At 44.7% G+C, this 14,541-nt stretch overlaps 1 protein-coding gene across 2 annotated transcripts; it reads right to left on the minus strand.

Annotated features, from left to right (window-relative positions):
* Positions 1-419: 419 nt before the first annotated feature.
* RAN (RAN, member RAS oncogene family) lies at positions 420-6,467 on the minus strand. Of its 2 annotated transcripts, XM_073312280.1 has the most exons (7): positions 6,358-6,467; positions 5,501-5,543; positions 4,325-4,409; positions 4,117-4,242; positions 3,015-3,202; positions 2,097-2,267; positions 420-1,963 (listed from the first exon to the last, which is right to left on the minus strand). In XM_073312280.1, exons 2-7 carry the CDS (start codon positions 5,534-5,536, stop codon positions 1,919-1,921), a joined length of 651 nt encoding a protein of 216 aa, XP_073168381.1. In that variant the 5' UTR covers positions 5,537-5,543; positions 6,358-6,467; the 3' UTR covers positions 420-1,918. The 2 variants fall into 2 exon arrangements, with proteins under 2 accessions (XP_073168381.1, XP_073168380.1); XM_073312279.1 differs by lacking the exons at positions 5,501-5,543; positions 6,358-6,467 and having other exon boundaries at positions 4,325-4,463.
* Between the last annotated feature and the right edge of the window lie 8,074 nt (positions 6,468-14,541).

Raw genomic sequence — 14,541 nt, forward strand, 5'->3', positions numbered from 1 at the left:
CCTCAAACTGTAGCCATAGCCTAAACCTTAGTGGCAGAATACATGAGGCAGAAGCCTATGTTCAGGGGCTGTTTGATTCAAGCAGACTTTGCTATTGAAAAGACCAGTCCAGCTGAAGCTTTAGAAGAGAACCTGGGTATCTTGACTGCAGATAAAATTAAATACAGAATGAAAAAGCTACCATTAATCCTGCCTGTGAAGGACCTTTTCAGCTCCTCCCCTTAAGCCATAACTATTTGTAAACTAGTTTCCAAAGTGAATCTAGACCATTAGAAATCTGACTAATCATGTCTAAATGTTTTTGGAAGGAAATGTGACAATGACAGTCCACTTGTTGCTGGTAACAAGGGTGCTTTAGGTTGTTATTATCCAAGTTTAAAAAACATTGTCAGTAATAACTTTGTACATAAACATGCAAGTTGAGGAATAAATGAAATGCTCCACTTTATTAAGAAACCAAAAATACAAAACTGATGGATTCATGTACTTAATTGAACACTACTGAAAATTATTTCCCTTAAAAACTTCCATTTTGGTGTGTATAAGTGCCAGTAAGTTTAGTGTTAAAGTTGACATTTTCCACTATCTGTGCTGCAATAAGCTGTTTTCAAATTTAGAACTTGCAGTGTGGTTTGGTAAAGACTTATGTAGTTCAGTCAAGCATGGAATTTGACTCAAGTTTTAACTAATTGTAACTTCAGTGGAAAGTGAGTTACAATGCTTAGCAAAGAGCCCATTTCACTGTATACACTGAGGAACACTCAGCCTTAACTATAGCAGAACACTAGCTCTGCTATAATTTGTACATCACTTAATATAAACAGGTATATTGATGACTAGTTTCTGGTTGCTATAGTATGGAGCCCTCTGAATTTCAAAGTTCATTTTAATAGATCAATCTTCAGTTCTGGTTTGCAATTGTTTAGGTTTTTTTGTTTTTTTTTTAAAAAGGCAGCATGGAGGTTGAGCTTGGTACTGTATTCCTAGAAAAAGAATCTCTGCAAGCAGTATCTGTATTTCAAATCCAGCTATTAGGAACAGGTTTAGACCTGCATTTTACACTTGTTTCAATCCATTTACACTTGCCAATCCTTCAGGGACTGTCTACATGGTAAGGTAATGTGCACAAGGGGGTGGTGATTTTAAAAAGCCTATTAACACATGCAGTAGTTGGCCCATGTCAGCCATACTTGTACACATTTCAAGTTCCCTGTTGCGTACACCAGGGAACTTTTAGTGTGCACAAGCATGGTCTATGCAGACTAATCCCCCCCAAGCACACATTACTTTAACCTGTAGACAAGCCCTCAGATGTTCACTGCTTTTGTTTTCCCTAGTTAAGTTACACTTCAGGTTTTAAAAGTCAGTGTTTAAATCAGATAGGCTTCGAGCAGCTTGTAAGAGCTTACTAGATTACTTTTTAATTTACTACTTGTTGCATACGTATTCCAAGTGTGAAAAATCAAATTAACATTCAATACTATATTAGCATCTATTCAAGGATAGGAGACATTTAAATTACTCCTAGCAATGCATGAAAGTTCACTTGTTTAGATATTTGAAATACAACTTTATTATGATCTAAACAAAAAAGGAATGGGAATGACAGTAACAAACAAGATTTACCACTGAATACTGTGATGTGACTGCAGCAGTCTTAGTTAGATTTGAAACTCAAGGGGGAAGTAATTGCAGTCCAAAAAAAACAGCTAGATATGCAGGTCCAAAATATGAAGGAATTTTTTTTTTTTTAAACTGCCACATTCACTCCGAAGCCCATTCATCTCTCAGCATCCCAAAGATTAAGCACATGTTCTGCTCAGCTAGATAATAAAGTGGCAAACACGCTGCACCACTGACATCACAGGACAGTTGCCTATAAAACTAGACTTCTGACGCTGGGCTCCAGCTTCATCCCTTACAGGTCATCATCTTCATCTGGCAGGGCAGTGGTCTGAGCAATCTGAAACAGAGAAAATTATATTTACAACTAGTTATAGAGTTTGAACTCCTTATAGCAGTTGATTTCTCAGGCATCAATGTTAGAGAAATGGACAAACATTTGCAACTCTGTACCATTTTGTTAGAGCAGTTACCTGTAAGTCTTGCTCATACTGTGCTGCCAATGCTGGGTCCATAACAACCTCTGGGGGTGCAAGAGCAGGCATGGCAACAAACTCCAAGTTGGGATCTCCAATTAGCTTCCTGGCAAGCCAGAGGAAGGGCTTCTCAAAGTTGTAGTTACTCTTAGCTGAGATATCATAGTACTGCAAAAGAGAACGGTCATATATACACACACAAAATATGTTAACACATCTACTGTTGGAAAGTCAGACCTTGTTGTACAGCTAAGTTTGGCTCTGACCAGCATCTCAACTGCAAGGTCTTCACCTGCTTTACTCCCAGTGATTTTTGCCAAGCTAAAGTGGTTTGGCACACGATAGAAACAGGCCACTAAACAGTCCCGTAACAAAAAAGCAAGTTAAGACATTTCAGTTGTCTATCCAGGCAACAGATTTCTGGACCTAAACCTTGATTTTTATTCTAATCAAGAATCTGTTTTTATTTTTCTTAAGTGCACAAGGCTTTGTGAAGAGCTCCACCCTGAACAGGTTCACATTTGGCTGCTCTGAATTTTTATCAAATTCTAATGAATGTTATGTTACCCTTTTTACTGTGTTATCAGCTTCTTTAAATGACGAAGAGCTTTATATCAAGACTGAGGTCAGGGTCCTACATCTCAGGCAGAAGTCAATATTAGTCCTAATGAAGGGAATATAGCACCTTTAACCTCCTATCTGAGTCAATTGTTAAGATCCTCAATTCTGTACTTATGGAAAAAAAAGCGATTTGATGTTTTACTGCATTTGTAGTTAACTATCATTGGTAATGAGAAATGCATAAGTGCTCAGCATTGCATTTTACCTTCAAAATAAAAGGGCTGCAATAGTACTGTTTAGGTCAATAGACGAGAATCAAAACGTAAGATTCCTGAAAACAGACAGCCATCATACCTGAAGATTCTTCTTCCTGTGGAAGACAATTGACTTTGCCTTGACTTTTCTGTCCTTAATATCCACTTTGTTGCCACACAACACTATAGGGATGTTTTCACATACTCGTACCAGATCTCTATGCCAGTTAGGTACATTCTTGTATGTAACTCTTGATGTTACATCAAACATGATGATGGCACACTGAGCTGAAAGATAATTCAAGCTTTCATATTATTTATTTATTGAAATGTATACTAGTGCTGGATGAAAGATATATGAATGGGTGGTCCTCCTGTAAGTACAACCCTCCATCCGTCCACTATTTCACACTTCTAATTTTCCGCCTAAGAATTCTGTCAGGATACCTCCTGCTTAATAAGCAAAAAGAATATAGGAGTTCCTTAGGCCAGCCCAGGATTATTTGCCTGCTCACATTTTAGGGTCCAATCCTACAAACACTAAGGCACCCAGTAAATGTATCCATGCAAGTAATCCTATTGAAAACCATGGTATTACGTGGATAGGGCACACACAGAGGCTTCCTCAATAAGTTTGATTTGCCCAAATATTTATCAAAAACATGATTCAAATAGGTGTAACCCTGTCTCAGACAACCTATTCTGGCCTTGAACTACTTGAGAGTTTATGGTACATATCTCAGGATGACCTTGTCTCCCACCCTAGTCCAAGGAGCTTTTCAAAGAACGAAGAGGCCAGACTTTGTTTCTCATATTTCTAAAGGCAGGTAAGAGGACAAACTCTTTAAAGATGTTCTGCAAAGTATTAAATACACTCAACTGAGTCAAATACATAAGGAATTTAGAAAAATTTAAAAGGGAAAAACTCCTGTTTAATGCAGTTTCCAATTCTCTTTAAGGGGGCACTTTAAGCCTGGCAAGTGATTTCTTGATTAGTTTGTTATACCATTTAACTTTACTGGAGAGTTCCACAGATTATTAGAAAACAATATACAGAATAGTGTGACTACTTCTCATGCTGACATGGCTACAATTTGCTTAGGGTGGGATGCTCTTTTTTGTACAACTATTGTCATATTTCTGACCCCTCCCTGTGAAGTTATCGGGGAGTTACTGTAAATATTCTGCAGTTTTATACTTACCCTGAATATAATAACCATCCCGCAGACCACCAAATTTCTCCTGACCAGCCGTGTCCCATACGTTAAATTTAATAGGGCCTCTGTTAGTGTGGAACACCAGAGGATGGACTTCAACACCCAGTGTAGCTGTAATTAAAACATTAAATTTAGAAACTGCTTATGTAATATTTGAAACTAGTACTAGAATTCTCCAAGTGTTTAAACATACCTACATACTTCTTTTCAAATTCACCAGTCAAATGACGTTTTACAAATGTTGTTTTACCAGTACCACCATCGCCAACCAAGACAAGCTGTTGAAAGATTTCAGAAAACAAATCAAGCCAACACATTTTAAAGTCTCTTTATAAAATAACTGTCACCTATTAACCACTTTTAGGTAATTTTTAATTAAAACACCAATCCTATAAATTTTCTCCATGTAGGGGGATTACATGGTTTCGTTTTTTTAATTATAAGCTACCTAAAAGCAGTTAATGGCCAGCTTGTTATATATTTCATTCTTTGACATTACCTCAATTTCAAGTTGCCTTATGCAACACCATATAGCTTTCAATGTAAATAAAAGTGTTAAATTTGGTTCTATCAGTTACAGATTATTAAATCCAGATAAAAGAACATTCTAGATTTGGCCTTAGAGTGCAGGTTCTTTAAGAACATCTTCTTAGAATATTGTATAGAACCATTTCAATTTTAAAAAATTGAATCAGTTAACAAGACCCTCCTACAGTGCCTGTAATTCAAACACTACAAGTGTTGGACAAGCACATTAGAGCCACAGCATGAAATTGACTTGCATTGTCCAAACCAAGAAATATGCAACAGTATTTGAGTTTTTAGAAAAGAAAAAACTATTTACCTTCCTAGTGTTTAATAGGACATTAAATAATAAATAATTTGTGTAAAATAGGAAGACAACCACAAACACCCAAGATTTATACACACTCTCTCAGACTCCTTGCTATAACACTGCACTAAACAGCAAACTACCTCAAATTAGTTTTTCCTGCCATCTGACATTTCCACACAACACAGGAAAGTAATGGGGTAAGTTAGGAGACTACCTCAGAGCAAAAAAGTGACAAAGGAACTAGGGAGAGGAAGCATTTGGAAGTACTTTTAATTCATAATTGGCTTAGATTTTATGTTGTGCACCACAACCATTTAAAAAGTTTAAACAAACTACAATTCGAATTAGGAACAGCAGCTAACATGCATGGCATAATGGAAATTCACTCTAGGCCCTAGCCTGTGAAAACTTACTGTACAATGGTAAGCAGAGTAAAAACCTCCGCTCCAAACCCACGGCTGCCCTAACGCCAGCCAGGAATACATGAAGCTGCGCCAGCGAGTCAGACCTGCCCGCACAACGCCAGCTCCTTACCTTAAACTGCACTTGGGGCTCTCCTTGGGCGGCCATGCTGGGTCTGCGGGAGAAATGGCAGCATGAGAGCTCAGCCCGCCAGACAGCTCAGGGCCCGGTGCTCTGCGCTGCGCTCACCGGCCGCCTCCGGCGCAGGGGCCCGGGCTCCTCCCAGCCCGCCAACTGCCCGCGTGGTCCCGGCCCCATTCATCGGGACAGGAAGCGCCGCGCCGCATGGGGCGCGAGAACGGGCGATAATGGCGGCCGCACTTCCCCCCCGCCCCCATCCTAGAGAGGGAGCCGCCTGAACCCCACTTTCGCCAGGCTCCATACGGGGGGACTGAGCCACGGGGCCTGCAAGGCGCCCCCCCGGGGAAGATGAGCTTGGACTCGCCCCCGGGGGCGCCCGCCCCAGTTCCCTCCTTCCGCGCCACCATCCCGCCGCTCACGGGAGACCATCTCGGTACCGATCAAGCGTCGGCCCGGGCTTGGGACTCCGGAGGGGCCCAACCTGCCTGCCGCTCCCCCCCACCCCTCCAACGGGCCTCGCGGCCTCCCAGCGCCACGATGACAGAGCAGCGCGCGCCACTTCCCCTCCCCCCCCCCCCGCGGGTACCCAGGCCGCATCAGGCTCCTGCTCTGCTCCTCCAGCCAGGCCTCTGCCGCGCCTCATCTGGCGAGCGGGCCCAGACACCCCATCGCGAAAGAAAGGAGACGGGAGCGGCCCCCAGCCAGGCCTCACCTCCCCCCCCCCCAGCCCCCTTCCTAGGCAGCGACCGGCGACTACCACCGCCCTCGCTCATCCCTCTATCCCTTCCTAAGCCCAACCCACTTCCCTCGAGCCCTACGGGGAAAGGGAGGAGGCCTGGCCCCGTTACCTTCCCGAGACGTCTCTCGGTGTCGCTCCCCTCAGTGACTAGGCGCTGGAAAGATGGCGGAAGCGCGGTTCAAATACCCGGAGTGCGACGCCGCGCGGACACAGTGAGAGGAGGGCGTGGTCTAACGTCACGTGATAGGAGGGGTGGGCGGTGAGTTCCCTCCCTCTGACAGCGCGCGCCGCTTCCGGAGGCGTTTTTCTAACCGCCGGTGGAATGCTGGGAGACCACGCGCAAGCGCTACGTTAGCGGCACAGAGCGAAAAGAGAATCAATCGCTCTTCCGGATCTAGAGACGCGGGAATCAAGACGCTCGCGCCCCGCCCACGCGATGTGACGTAGAACGCTCGCTCTGGTCCTGGGCTCGCTCGTGGCCCGTGCTCAGAACGCGGGCGTGCGCCGTTTGCGCGCGCTGTGCAACCCGCCACGCCGCATTACTTCGTCCGCTCCACGCCCCTGCCTTATGATGAGGACATGGACACAGACTTCTCGCATAGCATGGGCTCCAGCAATGTGGGCATCATGGTGCTAATGGGCCCGGAAAACAAGCGCAAACTGGTGTGACCGCATAGTGTTGTGGCTCTGGGACGCTTCCCAGTGGTTGAGAAACTTGCGCATGCGTAGGGGCACTTTCATGGAACTTTGTGACTTGCTTTCGCCTGACCTGAAGCGCAAGAATACCAAGATGAGAGCAGCCCTCACAGTTGAGAAGCGAGTGGCGATAGCCCTGTGGAAGCTTGCAACGCCAGGCAGCTACCGCTCAGTCAGGAATCAGTTTGGAGTGGGCAAATCTAATGTGAGGGCTGCTGTGATGCAAGTAGCCAACGCAATCAAAGATCTGCTGCTATCAAGGGTAGTGAGTCTGGGAAATGTGCAGGTCATAGTGGATGGCTTTGCTGCAATGGGATTCCTTAACTGTGGTGGGGTGATAGATGGAATCCACTTCCCTATTTTGGCACCAGAGCACCAAGCCAGCGAGTACATAAAATGCAAGGGGTACTTTTCAATAGTGCAGCAAGCACCCGTGGATCACAAGGGACATTTCACCAACATCAACATGGGATGGCCGGGAAAGGTACATGATGCTCGTGTCTTCAGGAACTCTGGTCTGTTTCAAAAGCCGCAGGAGGGGACTTTCTTCCCAGACCAGAAAATAACCGTTGGGGATGTTGAAATGCCTATAGTTATCCTTGGGACCCAGCCTACCCCTTAATGCCATGGCTCATGAAGCCGTACACAGGCAGCCTGAACAGTACTCAGGAGCTGTTCAACTGCAGGCTGAGCAAGTGCAGAATGGTGGTAGAATGTGCATTTGGACGTTTAAAGGCGCGCTGGTGCAGTTTACTGATTCACTTAGACCTCAGCAAAACCAATATTCCCACTGTTATTACTGCTTGCTGTGCGCTCCACAATATCTGTGAGTAAGGGGGAGACCTTTATGGTGGGGTGGGAGGTTGAGGCAAATCGTCTGGCTGCTGGTTACATGCAGCCAGACACCAGGGCGGTTAGAAGAGCACAGGAGGGTGCGCTGCGCATCAGAGAAGCAGTGAAAACCAGTTTCATGACTGGCCAGGGTACTGTGTGAAAGTTCTGTTTGTTTCTCTTTGATGAAACACCCCCGTCCCCTTGGTTCACTCTACTTCCCTGTAAGTGAACCACCCTCCCCCCTCCCCTCCCCTCTTTGATCACCACTTGCAGAGGCAATAAAGTCATTGTTGCTTCACATTCATGCATTCTTTATTAATTCATCACACAAATGGTGGGATAACTGCCAAGGTAGCCCGGGAGGGGTCGGGGAGGAGGGAAAGACAAGGCCACACTGCACTTTAAAACTTAAAAAATTTAAAACTTATTGAATGCCAGCCTTCTGTTGCTTGGGCAATCCTCTGGGGTGGAGTGGCTGGGTGGCCGGAGGCCCCCCCACCGCGTTCTTGGGCGTCTGGGTGAGGAGGCTATGGAACTTGGGGAGGAGGGCGGTTGGTTACACAGGGGTTGTAGCGGCGGTCTGTGCTCCAGCTGCCTTTCCTGCAGCTCAACCATATGCTGGAGCATATTAGTTTGATCTTCCAGCAGCCTCAGCATTGAATCCTGCCTCCTGTCATCACGCTGCTGCCACCTATCATCTTCAGCCCTCTCTTCAGCCCACTATTTACTCTCTTCAGCCCGCCACCTCTCCTCGCGTTCATGTTGTGCTTTCCTGCACTCTGACATTGTCTGCCTCCATGCATTCGTCTGTGCTCTGTCAGTGTGGGAAGACAGCATGAGCTCAGAGAACATTTCATCGCAACTGCTTTTTTTTCGCCTTCTAATCTTCGCTAGCCTCTGGGAAGGAGAAGATTCTGTGATCCTTGAAACGCAGGTGGTGGAGAAAAAAAAAGGGACAGTGGTATTTAGAAAGACACATTTTCTAGAACAATGGGTACACTCTTTCACGGTAAACCTTGCTGTTAACATTACATACGTAGCACATGTGCTTTCGTTACAAGGTCGCACTTTGCTTCCCCCCACGGCATGGCTAACAGCAGGGAACGGGCACCTCTGAATGTCCCCTTAAGAAAAGCACCCTACTTCAACCAGGTGACCATGAATGATATCACTCTCCTGAGGATAACACAGGGAGATAAAGAACGGATGTTGTTTGAATGCCAGCAAACATAAGCTGCAATGCTTTGTTGTACAATTTGTTGTATGATTCCCGACTACGTGCTACTGGCCTGGAGTGGTAAAGTGTCCTACCATGGTGGACGGAATAAGGCTGCCCTTCCCAGAAACCTTTTGCAAAGGCTTTAGGAGTACATCCAGGAGAGCTTTATGGAGATGTCCCTGGAGGATTTCCCCTCCGGACACATTAACAGACTTTTCCAGTAGCTGTACTGGCGGTGAATGCCAGGGCAAATTAATCATTAATCACGCTTGCTTTTAAACCATGTATACTATTTAAAAAGGTACACTCACCAGAAGTCCCTTCTCCGCCTGGCAGGTCCGGGAGGCAACCTTAGGTGGATTTGAGGGTACTGGCTCCAGATCCAGGGTCAGAAACAGTTCCTGTCGGGAAAACCGGTTTCTCCGCTTGCTTGCTGTGAGCTATCTTCCTCGTCCCCAAAACCTGCTTCTGTGTTACCTCCCACTCCATTGACGGAGTCAAAGCACAGGGTTGGGGTAGTGTTGGCTGAAACCCCTAAAATGGCATGCAGCTCATCATAGAAGCGGCATGTTTGGGGCTCTGACCTGGAGCGGCCGTTTGCCTCTCTGGTTTTCTGGTAGGCTTGCCTCAGCTCCTTAAGTTTCACGTGGCACTGCTTCGGGTCCCTGTTATGGCCTCTGTCCTTTATGTCCTGGGAGATTTTGAAAGATGTTTTGGCATTTCGAAAACTGGATCGTAGTTCTGATAGCACGGATTCCTCTCCCCATATAGCGATCAGATCCCATACCTCCCGTTCGGTCCATGCTGGAGCTCTTTTGTGATTCTGGGACTCCATCATGGTCACCTCTGCTGATGAGCTCTGCACTCACCTGCAGCTTGCCACGCTGGCCAAACAGGAAATGAGATTCAAAGTTCACGGGCCTTTTCCTGTCTACCTGGCCAGTGCATCTGACTTGAGAGTGCTGTCCAGAGCGGTCACAATGGAGCACTCTGGGATAGCTCCCGGAGGCTAATACTGTCAAATTGCGTCCACACTACCCCAAATTCGACCTGGCAAGGCCGATTTCAGCGCTAATCCCCTTGTTGGGGGTGGAGTAAAGAAATTGATTTTAAGAGCCCTTTAAGTCGAAAAAAAGTGCTTCGTCATGTGGATGGGTGCAGGGTTAAATCGATTTAACGCTGCTAAATTCGACCTCAACTCCTGGTGTAGACCAGGCTTGAGACAGCTCATGTCCCACATTCAAAGCTTAGCAGGATCAGTTCCACCAGTCATAAACTAACTTCCATGTAGTTTAAGGGGTTTTCCTTGAGATTATGGACTTCAAAAGGCCCATCGTCAAAGATCCGACAGCAACCTTTTTAAACGTGTATTGGTTTTCCCATAGGTCTTTGGCTAAAATATACTCTCCTTGTCCTATTCTTTGCAATAGTTAGTTGACATATTCCTACTTGAGAGATAGCACCACTTTAGCATTTCTATAATTTATTAAGTGCTTCAGATCCTTTGTGCTATTAAACATAATCTATTATTTATTGTTGGTTTTCTATGTGGATAATTTTCATATAACGTATACTGAGTTTAAGATCAAGGTTTTAAAAGCCTTGTACTGTTTGTTGCCATTTCCATGTATTTAAGATGGTATTGTAAATGCAAAGTGTTACTGATGTTTTCCTTTGGTAAAGAATTACAGAGCTTGTTCCCCTACAGTAGTTTTTCTCATTGCTTCTAGAGGTCAAGAAGGAATTGGTTTTAGAGATTTTTTTAATCACATTCAGTATACATAGCTTTTTTCACCTTAAATTCTTTCAGGACAGCAGAATTCTTTATAAAGCACTCCTCCCCTGTACCAAATGATCGTTTGAGTCACATCTTTCTTCCTTAAAACTAAGTATGCCTGTAGGAGCTAAGTATTTAATACCTGAAGTCCATAACAATAAATTGCATGAACATTATAGCAGCTTTTAACAAGAATACAGAAAACATTTCAGTCTGTACCTTTATTTGTATGGTGGTTAAATACAGATTTTATGAGTTTCTAAATACTGGTCCAGAGTAATTAGTAAATGTTGTTTGACTTCAAACAGAGTCATTGAATGATGTTCTGAGTTAATTCAGTGATCTGAAATGCTTTAGAAATACCGTGAATACATTTCAGGATCTTAGTTCACAGAAGATGTGTTGATTTAGGATTTTATATATATATATATATATATATATATAAAAGAGAGAGAGAAAATTGTGGGTGTATTAAAATATATATATTACATTTTGTCAGGTCATACATACAGAGAGCTAGAGAGCATGAAAGGCTTCCTTAAGGCTATCTCTGCACTTGGAGCTGGGGTGTGTGATTCCCAGCTTACATACCTGCACTAGCTCTCGTGTGCTAACATTAGCAGTGGAGCCAGGGTGGCAGGTTGGGCTAGCCAACCTAGTACATATGCAGGGAGTCCAGTGAGATAAATACACGGGGCTGCTAGCCCAAGATGCCTCCTGTGCTACCCCAGCTACATTGTGTTATTGTTAGCACACTACTTCAAGTTGAGAGAGCTGGGAATCTCTATGTATGGATATAGCCTGATTGGGCGGGGGGGGAGGAGGAGGAAGAGAAATACAGTAGTGTGGATTTGGAAAAGGAAGACCATTTGTCTATGAATAGGAACATACAGAGTGTCATACTGCTTCAGTCTCTGTCTAGGCCAGTATTTTGTCTCTGACAATGGCCAATTCTAGATGGTTCAGAGGATTGAATGAGAACCCTGCTGGAGGCAGTTGTAGGATAATCTGTCCCCACATTAGATCCGCAAAGAGATTTAAGTCCCAAAATTTATATCCTCAAAATTTCCCATGCTCAGCTTCTGTTTAACCCTCGGGGGCACCTACATTTCCTGAGCAGTTAAGTTTCTGCCAATAAGAAAGGTGCCTAAATTTCTTTTGGCGGGGATGTGCAAAGCGACCTAAATCCTGACACTGCTGAGCAAATCAGTGCCCAGGGGCAGGTCTACACTACAGGGTTAAGTCGACCTAAGTTACGCAACTGCAGCTACATAGCTTAGGTCGACTTATTGTGGTGTCTGCACCACACTGGGTTGACGGGAAAAACTCTCCCGTCGACTTACCTTAGGCTTCTTGTTTCAGTGGAGTACCAGAGTCAATGGGAGAGCGATCTGTGGTTGATTTAGCAGGTCTTCACTAGACCCGCTAAATCGATCCACGGTAAGTGTAGACATGCCCTAAGACATAGCAAGATCCTTAACCTAGGTGTTCTCTCACCTATCTAGCCTGATACAATAAGTGTGACTAGATGCCACCTACTAGATCAGGCATCACCCAAAACATGCTGTCACACCCTCCCTTACACATTCTAGCCTAATGGTAGAGCACTCACCTGGGATGTGGGAGACTCAGCTTTGAATCCCCACTCTTTCTGATTTGGAGCAGGGACTTGAACCCAGTTTTCCCATCAGGATGCCCTAACCACCAGGCTTTAAAGTAAGATAGGTTGGATTATTTTCATTCTCTCCTGTTGGAGCTATTCCATTTTGTGTAAGATACTTACAAATATTCATTGGAGCTGGGCCTGGAGTCATTCTGGCTCTCTTTCTGGCCCAACGAATTAGGTAGGGGGAATTTAAACCCACATCCTGTGTGAGTGCAATAACCACTGAACAAAAGGAAACCACTTCATTTTGTGGGAAGAGCTGAGCTGGCTTAGGCATCTAAATATAGGTGAGGGTTCACTCATGTGAATCTCAAGTGGAGGAAGGCACCTCCTACCTGTCCAGAGTTTAGATACCCCTCTCCTCAGAATTTCCCGCTAGCTAAACTTGCTAGGTTTTATGAACTCCAGTCTTAGCCACCTCACTCCCCTTTCACTGTATAAAGAGGCTGGTACCTAATCCATCACTGTGCAGTCTATCAGGAAGCAAGGTACCTACATGTTAGATGTTTCAAAACTGAAGCTAAAGGCTTAATCAATGCTGGGGGTGGGAGGGATTAAACTGGATTCATTTGACACATTTTTTTTAACTGGCAGTACATAACTGGCAGTAATGGTATACAGACAGAACAGCTGTGTCTTGTTGTTGTTCACATCTGTCAGCACCCAGGACATGAGGCATCAGAGTACTGGGTCAAAACCCAAATCAGGATATGTTTACACAGCAACTAAACACCCACAGCTGGCCCATGCCAGCCAACTCAGGCTTGTGGGGCTTGGGCTGCCAGGCTGTTTCATTGTTGTGCAGATCAGTGATTCTCAATTAGGGTTACACAGACATCTTCCAGAGGGTACATCAACTAATCTAGATGTTTGCCTGGTTTTACAACAGGCTACATAAAAAGCACTAGCAAAGTCAGTACACGCTAAACTTTCATACAGACACTGACTTGTTTATACTCCTCTGTATACTATACGCTAAAATGTAAGTACAATATTTATATTCCAATCAATGTACTTTATGTGGTAAAAAATGAGAAAGTAAGCAATTTTTCAGTAATAGTGTGCTGACACTTTTGTATTATTATGTCTGATTCTGTAAGCAAGTAGTTTTTAAGTGAGGTGAAACTTGGGGGTACACAAGACAAATCAGACTCTTGAAAGGGGTGCAGTACTCTGGAAAGGTTGAGAACCACTGGTGTAGATGTCTGGGCTTGGGCTGGGGCCCCTGTGAAGTGGGAGGGTCCTAAAGCTCAGGCTCCAGCCTGAGCCTAGATATCTACAAGGCACCATTCTATGCATCCAGTGAAGTGGGCTGTAGCCCACAAAAGCTTATGGTCAAATACATTTGTTAGTCTCTAAGGTGCCACAAGTATTCCTGTTCTTTTAGCCCAAGTCCTACAAGCTGAAGTCAGTTGGCATAGGTCAGCCATGGGTTTTTCTTTGCTAGTTAGATATACCCTCAGAGTCCAAGGTCAGAGTCGGAAGTTACAAATCAGAGCTGAGAGTCAAAACAAGGTTACCTAGAATGAGGCGAGGCAAGACAAGGCACTATCACAGTCCTGGATTAAATATTTTGAGCAGCCAGCCACTAAATTGTTGCTGCGGCTGATCTTAACAGCTGGCCTGCTGACTCTTCCAACCAATCATGCAGTGTAGCCAATTAGGCAGCCTACTACTAGCTGCCCTCCTTAGGTTACCTGGAGACTGACTAGATTGCAGGCCTGATTCATGACAGCATCACTGTGTACATACACTGGCAGCTTGCTGTATAATAAGCATGTGGTGTTCTTGGAGAATATCTGATGATCCTTTGCTTTGCTGCCGAGCAGTGTGCATTATGGGAATTTTCTCACTGGGCATTGTGGGATGCATAGCAGAAGCCAAAAAGGTTCAAACTGAAAAAAAAATTCCCATGTTTCTGCTGTCTCTACCCCATGATTCCTTTCAGAGTGGGTTAATGCTATTGGCCAGCATCGACCCAACAATGTTCCAGCTGCAATGCTGGCAACTCTGAATATGCAGAAGCTGCTTGGGTTGTATTTCAGCACTCATAGCTGGACAATTTGGCATTAGACTTCGCTGGTTGCACCAAACAGATGTG

The sequence above is a fragment of the Lepidochelys kempii genome, chromosome 15, assembly GCF_965140265.1.
Source record: "Lepidochelys kempii isolate rLepKem1 chromosome 15, rLepKem1.hap2, whole genome shotgun sequence".
Taxonomy (NCBI): domain Eukaryota; kingdom Metazoa; phylum Chordata; order Testudines; family Cheloniidae; genus Lepidochelys; species Lepidochelys kempii.